Genomic DNA, 25709 nt, shown 5'->3' on the forward strand with positions numbered 1-25709 from the left:
GCCCCTTCCACCTGCGGGCTACTGCTTGTTTGACAGCCGCACAAATTCTATGTATCAGACTGTGGTTATGTGGAGAAAGATCTGGAACGTCCACATCCATCACCAGCAGCGCTACTTCAGGAGATTCCGGAATAGGGGAGTGTAAGGCCTGAGACAGCCGCTGAAAACATTGGTGCCAGAGCGGCGCTATAAATTGACACGACCACCACGCATGAATATAAGAGCCCGTCACCCCACATCCACGAAAGCACCGACGATCACCCCCAGGGCCCATGTGAGATAGCTTCGCGGGCGTGAGGTACCACCGTGCTACCACTTTGTAGAGACGTTCTTTGACCATAGTGTTGATGGTAATTTTATGCATAGACTCAGCAGCATCGTCCCAAGCCTCGTCCGAGAACTCTCTGTGCAGATCCTGATGCCAACTCTGCCTATACGTAGGGGAAGAGCCAAATTTAACGGCCAAGAAATGGTCGTAATGGGAGGAAATGGAGTGGTGTAGACGCTTACGCACTAAAAATCTCCGTTCAAACAGTGTCTGGTCACCCACGTACCCCCGCTCAAGTAAGGACAGCATAAAGTGTCGGAGTTGTAAGTAGCGGAACAATTCCCGGGGCGGGATGTGTTTGGTGTCACGTAGGGTCTGGTACGAAATCACCCTGCCTTGGCGTATCAACTGGCCCGCTCTACCAAGTCCCGCTGCTATCCACCAGGCGAATTTAGCTGGTGTAAGTCCCTCTGGAAAGGCTGGATTATGTATTATGGGGGTCAAGGAAGACGAGCGTTCTGTAAGACGTAGTTTGTGCTTATATGTGGACCATATGCGGTAAGATGCTTTCATGGTCACGAGGGCGTTTGAGTTCTGGAAGTCCAAAGTGTCAGTCCAGAGAATCAGCTGCAGTTGATGGTGTGAAAGGCAACCGCGTTCAATATCCACCCACGGCAAGACTCCCTCAGGAAAGGACCAGGCTTCCAACTGGGAAACCCTTGCAGCTAAATAGTAGAGGTAAAGATGCGGTACAGCCAGGCCCCCTTGCACTTGGGCATGTACAACGACCTCCTCTGGACACGCGCTCGCTTGGAATTCCAGATAAAGGTGAGTATATGTGATTGGAAAGTGTCAATATCCGATTTCTTAATTGGCACAGGAAGAGCACGGAACAGATAGAGCAGTCGAGACAAAGTGTTCATCTTTATGGCGTAAATGCGGCCCAGCCAGGAGATGGGATATTGGGACCACTGCGCTAGTTCTTTACGGAGCGTAGACAGAAGAGGAGGATAATTAGATTGATACAAAGTAGACGGGTCATTCGTAATGTTGATACCCAAATACCGGATATGAGACTGTCGCCACACAAACTTAAAAGCAGCCCCAATCCTCCGGACTAGGTCGTCTGACAAAGTAACATTCAACGCTTCACATTTGGCATCATTGATTTTGTAGCCGGAGATCTGGGAGAATTCACTGAGTTGAGAATAAAGGTTAGGAAGAGAGATCAAAGGATTCGTTAAGGTGAGAAGAATGTCATCCGCGAATAAACTTAATTTATATTGGCGGCCGTGAGCAATTATGCCGGTGATATCGGGATTGTTTCGTATAGCGACAGCGAATGGCTCCAGGCAGAGTGCGAACAACAATGGCGAGAGCGGGCACCCCTGCCGGGTACCGTTGCGGATCGCAAAGGGCAACGACTCATGACCCATTAAAGCCACAGATGCTCGCGGATCCCCATAAAGAGCACGAACTCCATTCAAGAACCGGCCGTCAAATCCAAATTTGGCTAAAACTTCCCACATGTACCTCCAATCAATGCGGTCAAACGCCTTTTCGGCGTCCAGAGCTAATAACATGGCAGGTTGACCGGTCGATTTAGCTAAGTCAATCAGATTGACCGTGCGCCGAATGTTATCGGGGGCTTCCCTCTGTGGGATGAAACCAACTTGATCAGGGTGGATGATGGTCGAAATGACAGCACTGAGGCGTGAGGCGAGAAGCTTAGCATACAATTTGATGTCAGCGTTGATGAGGGATATCGGTCTGTAACTGCCACAGTTAGAAGGATCTTTCCCACCTTTATGAATGACTATAATCCTGGCAGCCAGCAATTCGGGCGTAAGGGAGCCCCCATCTAGTAGTGCATTAAAGAGCGGCAACAAACGCGGAATCAAGATCTGTTGGAATTTTTTGTAATACGTGCCTGGTAGACCATCCGGACCCGGCGCTTTGGATGCTTTAAGGGAAGATAAGGCAGCCTTAAGGTCGGCCTCCGTAAAGGGCAAACTCAGGGAAGCGACGTGGGACGCTGACAGTTTCGGGAGCGACAACGAGTCTAGGAAGCGCAAGATATGTTCGGAGCCTGCGTGGTTTCTAGGAGCCTTGTTGCCGTCATAAAGGGATTTATAATAAGAGGCGAATTGTTCCGCTATATCCGCTGGGTTCACCCATGTCTTATGATTAGCATCAATGATCTTGGCTATGTTTTGCGTTTTACGTTGTGCTCTCAACCGTCTCGCCAACATTGTATCTGGCTTGTTGGCTTTAGCAAAAAATTTCTGTTTCGTTAGATTCAATGAATGCAAGACCTCCTGGCTGAGCAACAAATTCAATTCACCTCTGGTGCGTATAATAGACTGTAGGGTCGAGGCATCCAACGTGCGCTTATGATGCGCTTCCAGGTCGGTAAGTGTAGTTGTGAGAGCGTTGATGGCAGCCTGATGGAGTCGTTTACGTCTGGCTGCAATTCGAAGGAAGGAGCCGCGAATGTAAGCCTTATGAGCCAACCAAATCGTTTGCGGGCTCACGTCAGGGGTGTCGTTCAGAGAAAAGTACTCTGTGAGGTCTCTGTTAACTTCAGCAACAAGCGATGGGTCCGTCATCAAAAATTCATCCAGCCTCCAGTGTCTTGCAGTAGGAGTCCGGGGAGACAAAACGATGGAGCATTCCACCGCACCGTGATCTGACCAGGAGATAGGGTGGATTCGCGCCGAGAAAGCAGAGGGAATCATATGTTGACTCAAAAATATATAGTCTATACGCGAATAGGAGCAGTGAGGATGGGAGTAAAACGAGTAGTCCAACTCTTTGGGATAACGCAATCTCCAAGCATCAGTCAGAGCTGTCGTCTTCACAAAGTCCCGGAGATATTTTGTATTCTGCGGAGTGTGCCGTAACGGGGTGCCCCCTTTCCTATCCAGGTACGGGTCCCAGATCGCATTAAAATCGCCTCCCACTATAATCTGCTGTGAGCGGTAAGGTAAGAGGAGGTCAGTGAGAAGGGAGTAAAATGATACAGCGTGAGTGGAGGGCGCGTAGACATTGAGAAGTACTATCGGAATGTTGCGGAGAGTCCCAGTAAGAAGTAGATATCTGCCCCATTTATCTGATTTCGAGGTGTGAAGCTGAAATCCCAGGGAAGACCTTAGGAAGATGCTAACCCCGTTTTTCTTTTGTCGCGGATGAGCTGCGTGGAAGTGTACATTATAATTGCGATGCCAGTAGGTAGGTATATGAGTCTTGTGCAGATGCGTCTCTTGCAACATAACCACGTCACAATGAAGCTTTTGGTAGTACCGCATGGCCATCCGTCGCTTTTGAGGCGTATTAAGACCCCTAACATTGTGTGTAATTATTTTGAGATCGCCAGCCATGAGATCCGGTGGAGAAAGAAGCCATTTAACGCGAAGGGAGGCGTAGGCGACAAGGGTGGGTCGAAGGGACCAGAATAGCATGACCCCCGTATAGAGACGGGAAAAAAAAGAGAAGAAAAGAAGAAAGGACAGACGAGAGGAACGACGAGTGAATAAAAGAAAAAAACAAATGCAAAAAAAAACATTCTCAAACTTCGTAACCAGTGAGGTGGGCTACTGCACTGACACTGTGGAGGCCCCATCTCGACAGGAGGTCGAAAGGCCTGTTGGACAGGCAGTAGATAGACCCTAACGGTCAGGTGAAATGGGGATGTAACCTTCAGCAACCAAAACGGCCTCCACAGCCTCAATGGAAAATAATGTTAAACTACCCACATAGGGAGCAGATCAGAGGGATCGAGTTAACGAAAACATGTAAACATGTAAACATGTAGGGGAACCAACCATAGGCACCTTGGTGACACAGCGCGGAGCCAAACAATGGTAACACAACGCTAAATGTGGCGTGGTAGGTAAACCGCGCCAGAATGCCATAATCAAACAATAAAAAAAAAGAACCTAAAAGAAAAACCAGGACTTAGCTGGTCCATACGTAATAAGTGTGAACGGGTGACCGGGTGACCGGGTGCTCGAAGCAGAAGAAGTCCCCAAAAAAGGTCCAATGCGGCGGGTGGGATGGACATCTAGGCCCCAGAAGGAACCACCGCTCCACACGAACGGGGACAGCAGCCATGGCAAACGTAGCGGCCCATCTGATGCGGCGCGGAAAGCAGAGGTAGAGCAGCAAACGAAGGCACACGGAGTGTCGAAGGCGCGCGCCGGTGACAGTCGGTCGGAGCACCGTCAGCGATGGGAGGTAGGTGCAGTGGATCCGGGCGACGCATCTGCGGAGCGCGGTGCGGTGTCATCAGTCATCCGGCGCCGGGGAATGTCGGTCCATGCGTCCGCGGGGTGCAAGCCGGGCTCCATCCTATTCCGTTTGCGGCCCAGGGACAACGGTGGAACATCCAATTCCATCAGTAAGTCTTCAGCCTCGGTGAGAGATTTGATGGTATAGCTCCTATCCCCGACAGAGGCCTGGAGTGCGAATGGAAATCTCCAACGGTACCTGACATTATGGGCCCGGAGGTGATCTGTCAAGGGTTTAAGGGCTTTACGTCGCTGGAGAGTCCTAGGAGCCAGGTCCGAATAAACTTGGACCTCCTTGTTGTCTAGCGATAGAGTGAGTGTCCGGGCAGCCTTCATGACGCTCTCTTTGAGAGAATAGTCGGTTAGCTTGACTATAATGTCCCTCGGTCTCTCATCAGTCTTTGGCCTCAATTTCAGGGCCCTATGCACGCGATCAATCAGGACCCGATCCGGCGGAGTATCAGGCAACAATTGAGGGAGGAGACCGTGCAACACCTGCGTCAAATCAAGGTATGTCTCCGGTACCCCGCGAAGGCGGAAATTCGCCCTCCTCGACCTGTTTTCCAGGTCCTCTTGAGCATCCTGCAAGGATTGTACCTCCGTGTGGAGGGAGACGATGTCCTCAGCCATCTTGCCATGAGCACGTTGCAGGGAGGCCTGAGCTCGTTCTAAAGTGTCCGTCCGCGTCCCAATCTCGGTGATGTCCCTCTTCAATTCTCGCAGTTCCGTGCGGATATGATCCATCAAATCGTGCTTGACCGAGAGGACAAGGGATTCGACGTCATCGATATCTTGCCTGGTGCAAGCTGTCGCTGTCGCCATGTCGCGCGGTAGGCCCAACGGCTCGGGCTGAGGCAGCGCGGGAAGCTCAGGAGAAGCCGATTTTCGATGGAAGATATCTGGGACCGTCGACTTCTTAGTGGACTTACGCGGTCCCCCGGGCATGCTGCAGAAGATCCCCGCGATTCGGAACGGCAGGGGGTAGAATAAAGGCTAATAATAGTAGCTTATGTAGAGGCTTTGTGGAGGAGAAAAGGCACTACGCGGCCATCTTGGTTCACGTCCAGCCACGCCCCCCCATCAAAGTGTGTTTTTATTCAGCCATTGGTAGCTAATAGTTGGATATCAGATACATAAAGTAGAACGATTCCAACAGATTATCCATACTTACCGAGTGACCTTCGAGCTCTGTGATCTTCTCGGGAGCTTCGGAACCAAAATAGTAAACTCTAATGGCGTGATCGCTTCCGCCAGCAGCCAGGAACATACCCCCTAGAGAAGGAAAAAACATTCATATACAGTCATGTGAAAAACAAAGCACACGCTCTTTGAATTCAACAAAAATAATGCCGAAATGGAGAAAAACATGAACATTTTAATTATTGGTCCTGCTAAGGAACAGATGATTGTTTGTCGCAAAAGTGTAGACCACCTATCAGGTATAGCGGCCCGATTTTGCCCACGTGGTTACTTACCAGAGCTGCAGGAGCAGCAAAGGATTTGGGCTCCTGGTCCAGATCTTTCAATAAATTTCAAAGGATGCGGACTGGATTGGGGAGGGATAAGAGTTATATTAGGTTTCTTAATAATAATAATAATAATAATAATAATAATAATAAAAAAAAAAGAAAGGAAGAAAAAAAATTACATACTTGAACTGTAAACTGTTGACATCCCACTGCCAAAGGCAAATTGTTGCATCGCCCCCGGCTGACACCAGGTATCTGACTGAGCCTTTCACCAAGGGGCTGAACTAAAAAAAAAAATTTAGAGGAATTAGATATAATCTATCGAATGTGTCAAAATCATAAAACAAATATTTAATCATGTAAACTTTGGCCTCTATTTTTTGCCAGGATAACTTAATTGTCAAATACCACAAAAACAGTCATGGATAGCAGGTTGCCATATAAACTGAAAAGTGTTTGTGGTTACATATTCAGAGAGACCGGAAAAGGTTTATTCATTGAACATGCAAACAACGCTTTGTTCAGGCGGACCAGCACGTTGATCAAGTATAATTAAGACAAACAACGAAACATCAAATTATAATAAAGTTAATAAGGACATACTTAAGCAAGTTATAAATACTTTATCGGAAAGGTAGGTAAAAGGGATAGGAAATCTACCACTGTATTCACGATTTCTATTCATTGACAGCACATATACACCCTAACATCAAACCCCATTGGTTGAAATAACCTTTCATTTATTGGCCCGTTTCTCCATACCTAGCTACTTTATCCACCCCCAGGAATATTTAATATACTGAGCCCTGACTTTGCACCATAGTCCATATGTCGAGTATCCCAAATGTAAAGAACAGGCAGTCAGGAAGTCCTGTATTCTAATGATATTAATAAATAAAGCTATACTTACGATAAGTGCATTTATAGAAGCTGAATGACCCTGAAGTACAGCGACCGGGGAGCAAGTCCTGAGGGACCAAACTCTGATGATGTTTTCGCAGCTGGTTGATGCGATGAGGGTGTTCTCGTAGTTTACAGCAATCTCAGAGATTTCAGCAGAATGTCCCCTTAAAGTCGCAATGAGGCGTCCGTCCGTTGCCGACCAGATCTTCAGCAGGTAGTCATCGGAACCCTAGGACAAATTGGGACACTCAGGAAACGCAAGCGATTATCTTAATACATTAATTCTATAAGCCTAGTAGCAGCGAGATCAGATCAGAGAAGACCTGCAGAATTCATACGACGATTCTTGTTAATTATTACTACAATCATTTTACTAATGTGTTTGTATATTTATTCCTTGAGCTGTAGCATCTCTGTCCGCTTACTTCAAATTAGAAAGTACATTAAAAATCCTGATGTATTTAAATATGCGTTGATTGTGCTTTGAAATTAAACATTTATGAGCCCCCCCCATCATTAAACTTGTAGTTCTCGGTGTACTCACGGTGATAATTCGTCTTCCGGTGCGGTCAAACGCAACGCAGTACACGGCAGAGACGTGCCCGAGAATCTTCTTCTGCATCGCCAGACGGTTGTACATGCTCACAGGAACGGCGGCATTGAAGTTGAGAGCGCCGGTTAAGTGTTTGCTGCGATGTACCTCCTCTGTAAACACGCAACATGAGAATGTTCAGATTACATCGATAAACACGAGCGCCCAAAACGAACAGAATTACAGCGCCGTACATACCAACGTTTGGCGGACATTTGATATTAAGAGGCATCTTGAAGGATTTTCCTCCACGAAGAGCGGCCAGCTTACGGCTGTTCCACTGACTGTTCCAGTGAACTATATATATTAAAAAAAGGGCATTTTAGCAGAACTTTAAATATCACAGCAAGCACCAGGAAACAAAGTATCTTTAAAACATCCTTCTGATCATTTGGAGATATGAAAATTGACTGGTTCCCCATGTACGCACTGAGCACTTACCAAAATACACTTTTAGGCAATGGTTCAATGGCAATGGGGGAAAAAAGCCACATTTTGGCATAAGCCCACGTTCTGAGATTTCCCTGTATAAACCTTTGCATGAGGTTTTAAGTTAAAAAAAAAAAAAAAAAAAACACTTGAAGGGAAAAAAAATGGCACTCTGAAGACAAACAGAGCGATAAAGAATTCTAGCACCGTGCAAGTTATCCAACATGAAGCATTTATTGAACCGTTTGGATATTAACATATTAGATTATGGGGGAAAAAGGTTAGTTTATAGCCGGGATTCCGTGTATAAGCTGCTTATTAAACGCCATGACCTACCATCTTTGGTGCGCAGAGCCGACTGCTTTCCAACACCAAGGAAAGAGCTGGTTTTTGGCAGGTTTGATGGAATCTCCTTGTCGAGGACAGATGTTAGATGTTGGCACATGTTCAGGAGATGGTTTGGCGCCAAACAGTCATTGATGGTAATCTGGTAAAGCAAATAAAAGTCATTCATCAGAAATCGATCGGCCAGAAGCGCCGTAAAGCAATGACTTCCAGATCGATATCAATTCTTCTTGCCTTCAGACCGACAGAAAACTTACCATCTCGTCAAAGGTTCGCTCGTGTTCATTACCGAGCCAATCAGCTCTCTTGGGTAGAAGCTAGAATACAAACAGGTGTATTATTTGCACGGCCGGCAAGACGACAAACTTTGCTAACCTTCGGGGTATATAACGATACAATTAAAACATCAAGAGGTCTAACTTTTACTTAAATGCTCATTGAGTAAAATATGAACAGAAACTCAAATCCAGGAGCAATGATCTCCACAACTTTGTGAAATATAATGTGTCTAAAAAATAGGGGAAATTTTTGCTCAAAAAAATAATTAAAGAAAAAAAAAATATATATATATACTGATTGAAAGTCTAATAAATAGACTGAAACGTTGATTAGAAAACTGCAGTTTCTTGAGTGATTATTTAAAGAAGTCCCTGGAGTGCCGGTAACTATTTTTGGATGTTATATATATATATATATATATATATATATATATTATATACTCATTTAAAAATAAAATAAAAATATATATATATAAAAAAATAAAATTAATAAATAATAAATCACAACCACCCTAGGCTTCCCATAGTCACAATTTCCGGTTTAGGAGCAAAAATGATTATATATAACGCTTCCCTTGCTCCACAGGCATAATGTTTTTTTTATTACTAAAATCATTCTTATTTAGTAGAAAAACATTGTTGTCATTGTTTTCATGTGGCATTATAAATTAAAAATGTCCCCCGCTTATAAAAAACAAAAAACGGGACATGCATTTAAAATGGAAGCGCTATGATGTAAGGTTACGCTCCATATCAAATTTATTACATGATCCTCCTTGAAAAGCTCTATATTTTCCTTTAAATTACCCAGGAGCTACTGTACTTTATCGGGGGTTTTAAGTGAAATATAGAATAGTTACCTTTTTGTCACTAATCTCCTGTATAAGCACCTACACGAAAAACATTAAAAACAGAAAATAACATTGTTAAAAATGCACATTTCCAGCAGCTAATCGGCCAATTATTCTGCAGATCATCGCGTTTATTAGATGTGATTTTGTAAATTAAAAAAAATAAAAAAAATGTTGGTGTTTGATTTTGTGAATGGCAGAAATGGTGTCTGCTTCGTCTCAGGTGAGAAACCTACTTTAACATACGCGAACCTAGAAACATGCGCAGGTTTTAGAACCTGTAAAAGTACAGAGTAAATAAGTCGAACAAGCTGAATAAGACAAAAATCAAAAGCTTACAATCTAACAGACTGCTCCCTTTGGGTCAGAATTATGCATTTACACATGTGAACAGGTATTACTCACCTGTGCCGATTTTTGGCATGGTCCATTTGAAAGATATCTCGCGATGAGGAATAACAGCTCTAAAAGGGGTTAAAAGGAGAAAAAACAGGTCTCAGCAAAACTGGAAGAGACTGCAAAAAATACCCCAAAACACACGGCTGGCGGCAGTCCACGCGCATTCTAATAATCTATATTTTAATAAACAGGAACATCTGCCTTCCCTGACTACAGCATAACGAAATAACATCGGGAAGCAACGCTGAATATACATATAAATATATATGTAAATAAATTATATAAGCACATATCTATATATATATAATATACTGGCATCCACACAGACAGGCATTAGCGAATGCACAGTGGAACAAAATGACAGCACAACTATAAAAGACATTAGAAACATACTCTGAAGCACCGTATGTAGCGTATCAGTGCGATTTATTATCAGCTACTCTGATCCAGAACATAAACAGTAATAAATGGTAATAAGTTTATTCATAAATATATATACATAGACAGTGCTGCCGGCAGAAACATACATAATGAGGCCAGCGTGCGGGGGGGGTGCGCACCGAGTGGCAGGGTGGTGGTGGTAGTAGTCAGGCACCTTTGCTGGGGCCCCCGAGTGGCAGTGGCAGTCAGGCACCTTTGCTGTCCCCCAACCGTGTGGGGGGGGGGGGGGTGTCGAGTGGCAGTCAGCTGTGGGGGGGCAGTGTCAGTCAGTCAGCCAGCCAGTCAGTCAGTCAGCTGGGGGGGGGGGGGGGGCGAGTGCCAGTTAAGCTGCTGTTGTGACCCTAAGCTCTGAGGGTGAGTGTGTCACTCATTGAGTCAGCCTGCCCCAATTTATCTAATTACCACTTTCTGGCAGCTCCAGGGGTCTTCCAGCTCCAACCAGGGACTGTCTCGTGTCCGGGGGACGGCTGGGTCCCGGCTGTTCTGCCATGCCGGCCGGGATTGGACAGCAGGCGTACCGCCCTCCTCGCGTCCACACACAGAGCTCAGGCTCCACCCCTTCCTCTGAGCTCTCCTGCAATAGTGGGTTTACAGATTAAGTTGTCCGCAGAGGCAGCGAATGCGATCTGTAGATCTGCCTGTAACGGAAATCGCTAACGGTTTTCTGCAGTTTTAGCGCCCCCTCCTGGTGTGTGACAGAGGAATCTTAGCAACGTATTTTGTTCGCGTTGTGCGTAGTAGTTATGCTTGAAAAAAAAAAAAAAAAAAAGATTTTACAACTGCACGAATTAACGCGTGTATTTTACCCCTGTCAACCCTCGTGTGGAAGGGGCCATGTCACGGAGGGTCACGCGTGTATCAATTTTATCTTTAACATCTATATTGCAAATCTACAGATTGTACGGGTGGGGGGACGGATTGGAGGTCCTGAAGAGGCATTGGGGTTTTTGTGAGGTGTGTGGGGGGATGAGTGACAGGCGCTCAATTTAACCCCTTAAGGGCCATGCTGTTTTTGTTTTTATTTTTTGTACTTTTTCGTGTTTAGCTGTGGTTTTCGTCCCCCCCCCTCCCCATTTAGTGTACCCACACAAATAATATATAGATTTTTTCCAGGATTATCAAGAACTTTTTTATCATATCATCTAATTCCCTATAAAAAAAAATGACAAATAATGGAAAAGCTAATTAAAAAACCCCTGCTAAATAAATTCTACTATTTATCCGGAGCTTTTTTCTGCATGTTATGGGTCAATAAGTACAATAAGTAGAGTTTTTCCAAATCTAGTAATTCTGCCCCCATGTGCTATTTCGGGTATCATTGAAGCTGTCAAAACCATAGATTTTTATTAAGTAGACACCCCTTGGGTATTTTAAATGCTAGTATTTTAACTCTTTCCTTGTCAGGATTTTTGGGAAGATACAGCGCTAATTTTAGCAGTTGCTCATTATAATAAACGTTATTTTTCATTTTATTATTTTTGAACTTTTTTTTTACATTTTGCGGGTCACAGCGTGTCCTGGGGTGGGTGTTCGTAGCCTCCGAATGCCTCGCTATCGAGGGATTTCAGCGACACCATTGAAACCATTTAAAAAACATATTTATTTATATGTATATATATGTAGTAATTTTTATAAATACACTTTAGGAGCGCTCGCAGGACTTCATATTAAAGTACAAAAATGTTTATTAATTTAGGTCATATCGACTTTTCGGTCTCCTACACGGCCATACCATAGAAAAAATGTGAACACAAATGCCAATTTATACAAAAAAACACCACCCCGTAAGTGAATAACCCCCCCCATTAAGATAATAGGCACACCTATGTAAAAGGATCATTAAATAACACAAAGAAGGAGCCCATAAAGGTTAACTTTCTAGCAAGCAATAATTGCATCTGCTTGACCTTTGCATGTATGAAGCAGTGTTAGACATTACTGTCAATGCTAAATAAATGCAGCGATGCATTGTGTAAAATGCATCGGCCAGGCCTTGTTTATATTTCCATCACTCCTGGTTCCTCTTTTATAAGGCAGGGTATAAGCAGGGCATGAGGTTAATTGTCTTTGGGGGGCTTTTGTTCCCAGGGTAGAGAGTGGCATTAGCCTACAGAGTCCAACCCCTAATGACCAGCCGTGGCTCCAAAATCCTGCACTATAGGGCATCAAAAGACATTTCTGGAGGTAGAGTGGCATAAAGGGGGTTACAAGGCATATCATGGGGCAGAGGGTCATATAGGGGGTTAAAATGCATATCACGGGGCACCGTGGCATATAGGAGGGTATAAGGCATATCAGGGGGCAGATGTGCAGAACTGGGGGGCAGGTTGGCAAATAAAAGGAAATAAAAACAAAAAAAATATATTTTCTTAAATATGAAAAAATTGTTTACATGAATTAATAAAGAAATAAAAGTTTCTTACAAGAATATCGTGAAGAATAATGTGATCGCTGTTTTGTTCCTCTGAATAAAATGGAATTTTTTCATCTAAAAATGTTTGCAGTAGCAAATGATTTGATTCCATTATGTGTAATGTATTTCATTTATTAGGGCCTTTTAACACTTGTGCTTTCTGGCATTTTAATTCAAATAATGTAATAAAAACAATGTTTTATAGTTATTTGTATGGCAAATAGTGTGACTCGGGTATGTATAAGGGGTGTGTGGGTATAAGAGCTCAACCGCGAGATAAACTACATGGGGCTGCTCTCCAAATGTTTCCAGGACTGCTTTGAGTCCCAGTCCGGCCCTGGGCCAAAACAGCCCTGACCCGTCGAGGCATGGACTCCGCTAGACCTCTGAAGCTGTGCTGTGGGATCCGGCACGGAGCAGCAGATACTTTAAGTCCTGTAAGCTGCGAGGTGCGGCCTCCATGGATGCATCCGGGTGCCGCGTGTTCTCCAGGTAAGGGATGCACCTGGCCATCCACGTGATGTAATATAAACCGGGATTCATCAGACCGGCCGCCTTCTTCCATCTGTGGTCCAGTTCTTCTGCTCATGTGCCCATTGTAGGCGCGCTGACTGCTCTGCGGCTACACAGCCCCATACGCAACAAACTGCGATGCTCTGCGTGTTCTGACTCCTTTCTATCAGATAAATCATTAACTTCTTCAGCAGTTTGAGCTCCAGCAGCTCGTCTGTTGGATTTGCCCACACGGCCACCCTCCCCACGTATATCACTGAGCCGCGCATGACCCTGTTGCTGGTTCACTGCTTTTCTTTCCTTGGACCGCTTTTGATCGGTACTGACCCCGGCAGACCGGGAACCCCACAACAGCTGCAGTTGTCTCGCCATCACAATTTGGACCTTGTCAGAGTCGCTCAGATCCTTACGCTGCGCCTTTTTTCTGCTTCTAACATCAACTTTGAGGAGGAAATGTTCACTCACTGCCTGATATATCCCCCCCCCCCCCACTGACAGAGTCATGATAACGAGATTTTCTGTGTTGCTCACTTCATCTGTCAGTGCGCAGAATGTTACGGCTGATCGGTGCACATAGAAACATAGAAAGTGACGGCAGATAAGAACCATTCGGCCCATCCAGTCTCCCACCCTCTGAATACTTTTCTTAGTACCTGGCCTTATCCGATATCTAGCTTAGCCTTATGCCTATCCCATGCTTGCTTAAATGTCTTCAGTGTATTAACATCTACCACTTCTGCTGGAGGGCTATTCCATGCATCCACTACCCTTTCCGTAAAGTGATATTTCCTGATGTTACCATTAAGCCTTTGCCCCTCTAGCTTATGACTATGTCCTCTTGTTGTGGTAGTATTTCTCCTTTTAGATAAACTCTCATTTATCTTGTTGATTCCTTTTAAGTATTTAAATGTTTCTATCATATCCCCCCTGTCACGTCTTTCTTCCAGGCTATATAGGTTAAGATCCTTTAACCTGTCCTGGTAAGTTTTATCCTGTAATCCATGAACCATTTTAGTAGCCCTTCTCTGAACTTTCTCCAACATTTCTATATCCTTCTGGAGATGCGGTCTCCAGTGCTGTACACAATACTCCATTTGAGGTCTCAGCGGTCCTCTGTATAACGGCATGAGCTCTTCCCTCTTTCTACTGCCAATATCTCTCGCTATACAACCCACTGATTCACATATGCACACCATCACATACACATAAACTACATGATATATATATATATATATATATATATATATATATATATATATATATATATATATATATATATATATATATATTGTGAGCTGGGATCATGTAACCACACAGTCTTAAGGTTTGAAATACCACATAAGGCTGAATTATTTTTAGAATTGTAGTCCTTTTTATTAAAAGGTCTGTAAACAAACATAAATAAAACAAACAAAAAGAAAAGCCTTGCTCTCTGAGCACTTACTGACAAACAAAAACTAACTATCGTTGGACGGCTTACCCGCTACCAACAAAAAAACATTTAGCACAGACCTTTTTCGTTTAGGAACCGTTCAGCAGATTTGTTTAGGAGAAAATGCAGTCTCACTCACTGCTTGTATGTTTCTCACCTGACTAACTTACAGGGCTCCTTTTTGTAGCAGCCCCCTGCTGCTCATTGGTAACAGGTGAGTAAATCTCTGAACCAGAGCTCCTGGACTGGCTGCATCACCTGCTGCAAGTAAACTGTGGAGTGGAGCACTGGCCCTCCCTTCTCTCCAAATGCTCCACCCCAGGGACCCAAACATAACTACAACATTACCATTACTTTGCTGGTAACAAAACATTCTCCCTGGGGTTATCGAATACATTGCACTGCAGTATTTGGTGGGAAATGTACATGTTATCCACCACAATGCCCTGTTCCCTGTCACACATCCTCCCCCCCAGCTCAAACCTTGTGGGGTGAGCGACCACGGTCATAAGTGAATGTTTACGTGAAAGACCATCAGCATTACCCTGTTTAGAGCCTGCCCTGTGCTCTAACGAGAAATGATAGGGTTGTAAACTAAGGAACCAACGTGTAACTCTGCTATTTTTCTCCTTGTTTTGACTCATCCAAGTTAGCGGTGCGTGATCGGTCAGTAGCTTAAACCTTCTGCCCAACAAATAGTATTTCAGAGTTTCAACAGCCCATTTAATAGCTAAACATTCCTTCTCCACTATGGAATAATTCTTTTCTCTGGGTTGAAGTTTCCTACTCAGGTACAAGATTGGGTGCTCTTCATCTTGAGTTATCTGGGAAAGCACTGCTCCCAATCCTACATCAGATGCATCGGTTTGTAGGATGAATTCCTTTGAGAAATTCGGTGTGACCAGTACAGGTTGAATGCAAATAGCTTCCTTGAGACTTTGAAATGCTTGTTCAGCTTCAGGGGACCACTTCACCATGACAGGGGCTTTAGCTTTTGTGAGATCAGTTAAGGGACCAGCTATAGTTGCAAAGTTCGAAATAAATCTCCTGTAATAGCCAATAAGACCAAGGAATGTTCTGACCTGTTTCTTAGTCAATGGCCGTGGCCAATTCCGTATGGCTTCAATTTTAGCAAGTTGTGGCTTGACTAACCCTCTCCCAATGGAATACCCTAGATACTTAGCCTCCTCTAGGCCAATAGTACACTTACTAGGGTTTGCCGTCAGGCCAGCATTTCGTATGGAATTAAGGACGGCCTGCACTTTTGGTAAGTGAGACTCCCAATCTTCACTGTGTATAACCACATCATCCAAGTAAGCCGCTGCGTAAAGGGTATGTGGTTTTAGGATTCGGTCCATCATTCTTTGAAATGTTGCTGGAGCCCCATGTAAACCAAAAGGTAACACTTTATATTGAAAAAGTCCATCTGGAGTAGAAAAAGCAGTAATTTCCTTTGCCCGCTCTGTGATGGGCACTTGCCAATAGCCTTTGGTTAGATCCAGAGTGGTGAGATACCGGGCTTTCCCAAGTCTTTCCACAAGTTCGTCAACCCTCGGCATGGGATATGCATCAAACTTGGATATTGTGTTAAGTTTCCGGTAATCATTGCAAAATCTGATTGTACCATCAGGCTTTGGTACAAGCACAATTGGGCTACACCAGTCACTTTGGGATTCTTCGATTACCCCAAGGTCCAACATTTTCTTCACCTCTGCTCTGATTGCTTCTCTACGAGCTTCTGGTATTCTATACGGCTTAAGATGGATCCTCTTCCCAGGTTCAGTGACAATATCATGCTTTATTACAGCAGTTCTCCCTGGAACTGTGGAGAAAACATCTTTATTTAATCTAATAAAGTCTTTTACCTCCCTCTTCTGATGTATAGTCAGGGTTTCAGATATAATGACGGCAGGGTCATTATCCTTTGGAGGGAGGTTTGATGCTTCTATGGTCACAAGCACTTCTCTTTCTTTCCATGGCTTAAGTAGATTCACGTGGTAAATTTGTACCTCCTTTCGTCTTCCAGGCTGTCTTACTTTATAATTCACTACTCCCACTTTCTCAATGACTTCATAAGGTCCATGCCACGTTGCTAGGAATTTGTTCTCTACAGTAGGAACCAAAACTAGCACTCTATCTCCTGGTTTAAACGTGCGGACTCTGGCATTTTTATTGTAGCTAGTCTGCTGACGTTGTTGAGCATTCTTCATGTGTTCTCTAACAATGGGCATAATGGCTGTCATCCGTTCCTGCATCTGATTTACATGCTCTATGATGCTCTTGTGTGGTGTAGACTCATGTTCCCAAGTCTCTTTGGCTATATCTAGCAATCCCCTAGGGTGTCTACCATACAAGAGTTCAAAAGGAGAAAACCCAGTAGAGGCTTGAGGGACTTCTCTAATAGCAAACATTAAATAAGGCAAAAGGCAGTCCCAGTTTTTCCCATCTTTATCAATGGCTTTTTTTAAGCATAGACTTTAGGGTTTTATTGAATCTTTCCACCAAACCATCCGTTTGTGGGTGATATACCGAGGTTTTCAATTGCTTTATACGAAGGAGATTACATAATTCTTTTGTAACTCGGGACATGAATGGAGTTCCCTGGTCTGTCAGTATTTCCTTGGGAATCCCAACCCGGCTGAACATGGACATTAGTTCCTTAGCAATAGCTTTTGCTGAAGTTGTACGCATAGGTATTGCTTCAGGGTAACGCGTAGCATAGTCTACTATTACCAATATGTACTGGTGTCCTCTGGCAGATTTTACAAGAGGTCCCACAAAGTCCATAGCAATGCGTTCAAATGGAACCTCTATAATAGGTAAGGGCACTAATGGACTACGGTACGCTGTAAAAGGGGCAGTTAACTGGCAATCAGGACAGGAGGAACAATAATTTGTAATTGACGCCATTACACCTGGCCAATAAAACCTCCTGAGGATTCTCTCTTTTGTTTTTTCAACCCCTAGGTGCCCTCCGAGAATATGGCTGTGTGCAAGATTTAATACTGTGTGTCGGTATGCCTGGGGTACCAATAGTTGTTTAACCGCCTCTAATTTCTCAACTCTATACAGTAAATCATTGTCTACCTCAAAATATGGATAAGTCAGGGTTTTTCCAGGATTAACAGGGGTCCCATTCCTCATAGTGATCTGGTTTCTTGCCCCAGATAAAGTGGGGTCCTCCCACTGTGCAGCTCTGAAGTTACCCAGGTTACCTTCTAGGTCAGTCAATTCTACATCAGGCTCCGTGATATTAGAAGGACCTGCCTCACTCTGCTCAGTGTTACTCCCCACTAGGGTTTCAATAGGGGTTGAAGGCTTGTTCCTAGCAGCAGCTTCTCTGTCCAAGTCATCTCCCAATAAATCTGAAAAGGGAAAGTCACTAACAGCGCCCTCTACTGGTACTGAGTTAACCGTTTCAGCAGTTGTCCATAAAGTAAAAAAATAAGGAAAATCCCTGCCAACTATCATTTCATGGACTAATCCGTTGACTAGACCAACTCTATGATTTACAGTACCACTTTGCATTTCAATAATCACCTCAGCAGTGGGGTACTGATGTATGTCCCCATGTATAAAGGCAACCTCTAGATTCTGGGAGTCATCTATTGGAGTGTTTTTTAACAGACTCTGGTCTAGAAGTGTAACCATACTCCCCGAATCTAGTAAAGCATTTACTTCTTTTCCCTCTACCTTTAAAGTACACCAGGGATGGCCCTTCAGACACTCATTTTGTGTGACAGTATATACGGAGCGAGAGAAAAGTGAATAAGCACCCCACTGATCGCCAACATTACATTCCATTGCAACAACATTCTCAGGACAGTCTTTTGCAATATGTCCATATTCTTTGCACTGAAAACACTTAATTGTATAATTAGGCATTATTCTTGAGGATGGTGTGGTCTCTTCCAGCCTCACAAAATTCCTGCCTTTTGCTGTAGTGTCCCTAGGGTTGTAAAACCCCATCTGCTCCTCCCGAGACCCCCTTTTCCCTGGATCAGTCTTACCCAATTTACTGGGACTCTGGATCTTCGGGGTCCTAAGTCTCTCCTGGTTAGGGAGTTGCAAAAATTCTCCAGCTGTCACATACCGTTCCACCAAGGCAACTAGTTCATCAGCAGTTTTAGGATCACTCTGGCTGACCCACCGCCTTAGGGAAACAGGCAATCCTCTCAGGAACCGGTCCATCACAAGCTGTTCCACGATGTGGCTAGATGAGTTAACCTCTGGCTGTAACCATTTCCTGGCCAGATGTATTAAATCAAACATTTGTGACCGTACCGCTTTGTCTTGATTATAAGTCCAGGAGTGAAATCTCTGGGCCCGAACCGCTATCGTGACTCCCAGGCGGGCCAAAATTTCTGCTTTCAGCTTACCGTAGTCACAGGCTTCTGCAGGCTCCAAATCATAATATGCCTTTTGAGGCTCTCCACTCAGGAACGGTGCTAAAAGGCTTGCCCATTCAGATTCAGGCCAATGTTCTCTTTCAGCTGTCCTTTCAAAAGCCATCAGGTAAGCCTCTACATCATCTGTAGCCACCATCTTTTGCAAATAGTTACTCACTCCCAGAGTCTTAGAATTATGTGGCACTTCTGCAGTATACCTGGCCAGCCTCTCAGATAAGCCCTGGATCTCCTGCTGCATGGCACGAGTAACATTTTGTTGCTCCTCTTTCTGTGCAAGCACCAGTTGCTGCAAGACTGTAATATTTTCTTGCTGGACAGTTGTAGCTTGTTGCTGGGCAGTTGTAGCTTGTTGCTGTGTGGCTGCTGCCTGTAGTAAAGCCTTAATAACATCCTCCATGCTTATGTTTTGTGGTATTGTTTCCTTTTCCAGACTATCAATGTGGTGCCTGCATTCTCCACCATATGTGAGCTGGGATCATGTAACCACACAGTCTTAAGGTTTGAAATACCACATAAGGCTGAATTATTTTTAGAATTGTAGTCCTTTTTATTAAAAGGTCTGTAAACAAACATAAATAAAACAAACAAAAAGAAAAGCCTTGCTCTCTGAGCACTTACTGACAAACAAAAACTAACTATCGTTGGACGGCTTACCCGCTACCAACAAAAAAACATTTAGCACAGACCTTTTTCGTTTAGGAACCGTTCAGCAGATTTGTTTAGGAGAAAATGCAGTCTCACTCACTGCTTGTATGTTTCTCACCTGACTAACTTACAGGGCTCCTTTTTGTAGCAGCCCCCTGCTGCTCATTGGTAACAGGTGAGTAAATCTCTGAACCAGAGCTCCTGGACTGGCTGCATCACCTGCTGCAAGTAAACTGTGGAGTGGAGCACTGGCCCTCCCTTCTCTCCAAATGCTCCACCCCAGGGACCCAAACATAACTACAACATTACCATTACTTTGCTGGTAACAAAACATTCTCCCTGGGGTTATCGAATACATTGCACTGCAGTATTTGGTGGGAAATGTACATGTTATCCACCACAATGCCCTGTTCCCTGTCACAATATATATATATATCACATACACCCTGATTCACAGATACTATTACCGGTATATATTAATTATTAAGAAGCCTTGGAACCATGTTGATTTCAGATTTAATAATATACATTCACTCATTACAGACATGACTAGATATAGAATGTTAACCCTTCTAATACCAGGCATGAGTACATTCAGAGAATTAACTCCTCTATTACCAGGCATTACACACACAGTCACACAAACAGACAAACACAGTGACAGACAAACACAGTCACACAAACAGACAAACACAGTCACACACACACATACCTGGTGCTGGCTGCAGCTTGCTCTGAGTTGGTGTGAAGGAGGGACTCAGCCTATCAGGAGAGGCTTCTGAACTCTCAGGCAATAAGGAGAGTTGAGAAGTCTGTCCTGAATGGCTGAGACCTCCTTCCCTCAGACTCCTCATTCCAGGACAAGGCACAGCTGTGACCATTTTCCAGTTTGCCTAAATCATTTGCCATTTGGCTTCTCCCTCCAGGAACAGCAAAAAGACATCCCTTTCCATCAAAACCTTCTGCAATATCACTAATAAAATATTAAAGAGAATGGGTCCAAGTACAGATCCCTGAGGTATCCCACTGGTAACAACACCTTGAATATACGCCATTGACTGTTTTCTGTCACTCAGCCGCTGACTAATCTGTTCAACAACACTGGGATCCAAACTCAGAAATTGCAGTTTATTGATAAGTCTTCTATGTGACAGAGTCAAAGGCCTTACTGAAATCCCGATACGCGACCTCCCCCGCACCACCGCGATCAATTACTTCACCCAATCAAAAAAATCAATAAGATTTGTTTGGCGTGAGCTTCTTGAGGTAAACCTTCTTAACTATTTGAAATGTTGTGAGGTATGTGTTAAAAGAGCCATTATTATTTATCGGTTTATATAGCACCATCATATTGCGCAGCGCTGTACAATGGGTATGCAAATAAGGTTGTCAACTGACAAAATAATGGTTACGCTGATTAAATAAAAGCAATTTAACAGGCGGGAAGTTTATTTCAAAGGAGGAGAAATGTTGGAACAAGACATCATAATCGAAACTAGAGGCTTAGGGGGAATGTAAGGAAATTTTAAGGTCGCATCCTACCTGGCACTTCCATACCGCACGGCCGGATGGCCTCCACGCCGGACTGCGACAGCCCCAAGTGCTCCAGAGCAACAGACACATGCGCTCCGTCTCCCAAGATGGTGGACGCACGCGTTCCATTGCCGAAAGCCTGCGCTCCACCATGGTGGACGCAAGTACCCTATAGAGCGCCTGAAGAAGAGACACCGTGTCCAGGAATCATTTTGTCCAGTAGGAATCTGTTTCCCTGGCAACGACTGGCATGACTGGGATACCAGGAAGTATAAAGACCCACCGCACCATGCCTTCCAGGCTAGGTTTATTCTGAGCCTTTGTGCAGACGATATCCCAGCATTCTAGCACCTGGTCCCTTGTCCTTCTATCAGATTTCCCAGTTACCAGACCCCGGCTCTGCTGCCCGCCTTGACCTCTGAACTGTTCCTGGCTACAGCTTGCCTATTCCTGTTTAAACATCTGGGACTTTCTATCCCCATATCTGGTCCCTGCCACGGGGTTCCATACCCAACCACCGTGACGTGACAATTAGTGAGTGGGAGATAAGTAGAACAGCCTATCGGCAGAAGTGGTGGAGGCTACCACAGTCAGGGAATTTTAATACAGACTAGATGAACCAAATGGTTCTTATTTTCCCTCAAATTCTATGTTTAAATTAAAAAAATCAGACGGCTTTATAGACTCTGAAAAGAGATTTGTGTACCTCCCAAACTTACTGGCGGTTACAGCGGGAAGCAGGGCCTGAGTCGATGTGGAGCATTACATTTCCACCCACCACCAACTGACTAAAGTGGAGAGCTGTGACATGACACCATCTTTCTGCGCCCTACTTTAAAAGATTGCAAGGTGGTGGCAGGGGGGGTGCGATGTAGATCAGTGCGTTATAGGAGAGACCCTAATCATTTCTACAGCTGAGTGGGCCGGTCAGGCTCCTCTGACCTCCCCAATTGCCCCATGATCCCCACTGCCCGTAAAAGCAGGACATTGGGGTGTCAAAGCAGGATAATGCCTAAAAATCAGGACTGCCCTGTGGAAAACTAGAGAGTTGGGAAGTATATTTCCATCCTTCTGTAAGTTTAACAGTAACAACCATACATTTTTTAAATAAAATACGGCGTTTATTAGTTTAAATAACATTCTATATATATTTTATTTTTTTTAAATCCATGTCTCCAGAAAAAAAAATCACCATATTTAATATAAATTACAAGTACAATAGCAGAATTTCTGTTATGTATATATATAAAAATATGTGCAAATTATAGAGTATTCGTATAAATACATTCAATTAAACAGACAAACATCTCCCTCCCTCGGAGACGCTGCGTAATATCTTTGTTTGTTCGTAATGTTTGTTGGTGACACCGCACTTCATACACAATGGTAACAAACAAAAAAGAAGGAATTTTGCTTTATCAGCTTTCTATCGGAATATGGAAGTAAGGATCTTTTCCAGAAAAACGAATCTAAATTATCGATCTCTAATGATTCGAAAATTATTATGTTCTGAGCACGGTAAGATTATCAATGTCCCCGAAATAAAAGTAAAATAAAATCGTGTTTTAGTGCGAAAAAAAAAAAAGAATTCCTGAGGTATACATTATGTTGATATATAGTTTGGGGATTTGGAGTCCTGTTACATATAGAACTTGACGTTAATTGTTAGAACCCAATAATGACAACGACAAAAAACATGGCGGTTTTTATGTTACTTATGAATAAAGATTTGCTTGGACACTTCCTGTGGCGGATCCCATCTTCCTTTTCTGATTGGCTGAGGATTTTTCAGCTTGTTACATCTGTGGAACCTTAGTATTATTACCGTGTAGAAAAAGGGTAAATAGGAGGAGGTGGTTTAGACAAGTGCCCCCAATGCCAAAAGCATTATACCTTTGTAGCAGGTTCTTTTTAAGGGGATCCGGCGCATTATTTATTAAATTTTTTTTATTACATTTTTTTTTTTTATTTGTTCTGGTTAATTTTGTTCTTTGTAGATGGAAGGACAGAATATAACAAATCTATAGAACCTCACGTATCCTTCCAAAACATACAGTGAAAGCCTTTTTCAGGCTATGATTTCCTCCTCACACAGACATCATGTCTTGTCCGCACACGTGCCCACAATCGTGTCTTAGTCCTTGGACGCCAATGACTATGGCGCCACCACCCCAGCAAGTTGTGTTTGGGGAACCCCTCAAAGGGGTCTTCTTGTAGCTTGACCCTTTCAAAGGGTGCCATGTTGGAGCCTTGAGGTCACGTAAGAATTGCATCGCAGGGGCCAGTGTTAATAATATTAAAAAGTGCTTCCGGTGGACCTGCCAAACGTCCCTAAATTACAATAATACAGTACTAAAAATATAAATTTGTAAAAACATCTCACATGTACCATTTCAAAAAAAGAAATATGTCCCCTTGTTTTTAAAGTATTTTAAACTATCCGACAAAGTTCATTCTCAAGGAAAAACCTTAAAACGATTATAAATATTTATAGGAAAAGGCGGCCACGTTCTCGTTGAAACTGGGGAGATATTTGCTAGTTCTTTTCCTCACGTAGATGCACACTACAGTCAGCAGGACGAGCGCAAGCAGGGCGACTCCAAGGAGCACAGCGATGATAATGGTGGCAGTTTTCCACCCGCCGTCCTCTGTGAGTGTCGAAGGTTGCGTTGTAGACGGCGGAGTAGAAGGTATTATGGAGTTTGCTGCAAAAGAAATATTCATTAATAAATAGATGAATATATTTCAACCTGACATCAAGCTCAAATAGAGTATTTCAGCTATTAAATGAAGCAAAGAGACACTAAAACTTTTGTAAATATACCATAACTAGTGTACATGCCCACCTTTAAAATTATTTTCCTTCTCTCTCACCTTCTCTCTCCAGCCCTCTACTTTCCCCTACTCTTTTTTTCCGCGTCCCACTCTCTCTTTTTCCCCAATTCTTGCTCGCTTCTCTGTCTGTCCTCTCCATTCTCTCTCCACCCCTAATCTCTCTATTTCCCCCCCTTTCTCTTTTCTCCTCACCCCTTCTCTATTTTATCTGGTAAAGAATTAAAACAAGGGATGACACTTGACAGACACCAGCTGGCAAGGCAGGAAAAAAATGCAAACATTCCAAAATCATTATAATTTAAATGAAAATAAATCAATTATTACTCTCATTTAGTTGAGTACATAGTTTCTGTGGCATTTTTGTGGGTTATCTATACCCCCCCAATTCGTGTTAAAGAAACAATTATGTTTCTTATTTTATAGGTCCAATCACAAGAGGCTAATCAATGATTCAGTCCAATATCTACTATTGTTTTATATTTATCCTGCACAACAACAACAGAGAATGATATAAAAGTGTATATTTTATATACTATATTATATTATAATAGACATTTACCCTTCCCTCCACACTATTCTCACACTCAAGCTGTTATCTTGGTACCAACCTAAGACTCATAATATTTAATTCCAATACTTCATACCTTCTGTCCCATCCCCAACTTCTCACCCTCTTCTCTCCTTTCTTCCCTTTTCTCTCCTTTTTCTCCCTGTTTATCCTGTTCTCTCTCTCTCTCTCTCTCCTGTCTTCGTCCCTCTCCCTCCACTTTTCCCCACAGTTGTTATTAGTTACATTAGACCACCACCTCTCACACTTACGTTGTAGACTAATTAATGTATCATTGGATACTGTGGCTTTCAAGGCTTCACTTAATTTGCTCTGCATTGTGGCGTCATCAATGGGCACTGATGAATTTAGTACTACAACGATATTGGCCACCACGCTGCCCGGACGGAAACCCACGACGACTATGTCTAAGCTGGAATTAGCATCGACCCTGGTTTTCATGTTTGCGACAAGCTAAGGAATAAAAAAAAACAGAAGTTCAGAATATATTGATGTATGTCTTTGGTCCAACAACAGCAACAAGTAGAACGGGTAATAGCATGTACAAATGCATGGCTATGGACCATTGAGAAAATGATGATTAAAGAAAAATATATATTTAGTGCATATATAGTGTCATGGAACACTAGCAGGTACTCTTAAAGGGACAATCCCTCGGCCGACCCTCATAGGGCCAACGAAAGCATCATAGAGAATGTTTGCTGAAAAAGGTCTCTATATGATGACTTAAAGCTGCTATTCCATCTACCTCAGCTGAACAAAACATTTGACCTTAGCGGATCTGTCATAGTATTCTTTCCTCTGTAGGGTTAATCACCTAAAATCAACTTAGAAACTTTAATCTTTTTTTTCAGCCTCTGCAGCAACAGCCAATCATTGCCTGATTTTGTGTCTTATGACAATTACGGTAAGTGTTCTCGACAGTAAATATGCATGAGACAATATTTTACATGATTAAACAGCTATATTTGGGAAAGGTTTGGGCATTCAGTAGTAGTAAGATTGATGAGTCTAATACTAAATTTAGTTATAAAAAAATATTACGTTCCGGGTAAGTCGGTGGAACAGCCCCTTTAATACTTTTGTAATTTAATGCA

General features: G+C 43.4%; 1 protein-coding gene across 1 annotated transcript in view; it reads right to left on the reverse strand.

Moving 5' to 3' along the window:
• The window catches only part of LOC149281441 (bromodomain and WD repeat-containing protein 1-like), a 32087-nt gene extending 12659 nt beyond the window's left edge, over nt 1–19428 (reverse strand). Inside the window, exons 1-13 of the mRNA XM_089499294.1 lie at nt 18633–19428; nt 17838–17987; nt 17356–17468; nt 10667–10838; nt 9830–9888; nt 9434–9463; nt 8553–8612; nt 8275–8437; nt 7474–7634; nt 6937–7158; nt 6210–6310; nt 6033–6103; nt 5729–5829 (exon numbers count right to left, since the gene is read on the reverse strand). Of these exons, the coding sequence (XP_089355420.1) occupies nt 5729–5829; nt 6033–6103; nt 6210–6310; nt 6937–7158; nt 7474–7634; nt 8275–8437; nt 8553–8612; nt 9434–9463; nt 9830–9888; nt 10667–10838; nt 17356–17468; nt 17838–17987; nt 18633–19428 (2199 nt within the window). The remainder of the gene's footprint in view (nt 1–5728; nt 5830–6032; nt 6104–6209; nt 6311–6936; nt 7159–7473; nt 7635–8274; nt 8438–8552; nt 8613–9433; nt 9464–9829; nt 9889–10666; nt 10839–17355; nt 17469–17837; nt 17988–18632) is intronic.
• Nucleotides 19429–25709: the final 6281 nt, after the last annotated feature.

Source organism: Sceloporus occidentalis, unplaced genomic scaffold (assembly GCF_023333645.1).
Source record: "Sceloporus occidentalis isolate IW3139 unplaced genomic scaffold, rSceOcc1.0.p SCAF_132, whole genome shotgun sequence".
Lineage (NCBI taxonomy): Eukaryota > Metazoa > Chordata > Lepidosauria > Squamata > Phrynosomatidae > Sceloporus > Sceloporus occidentalis.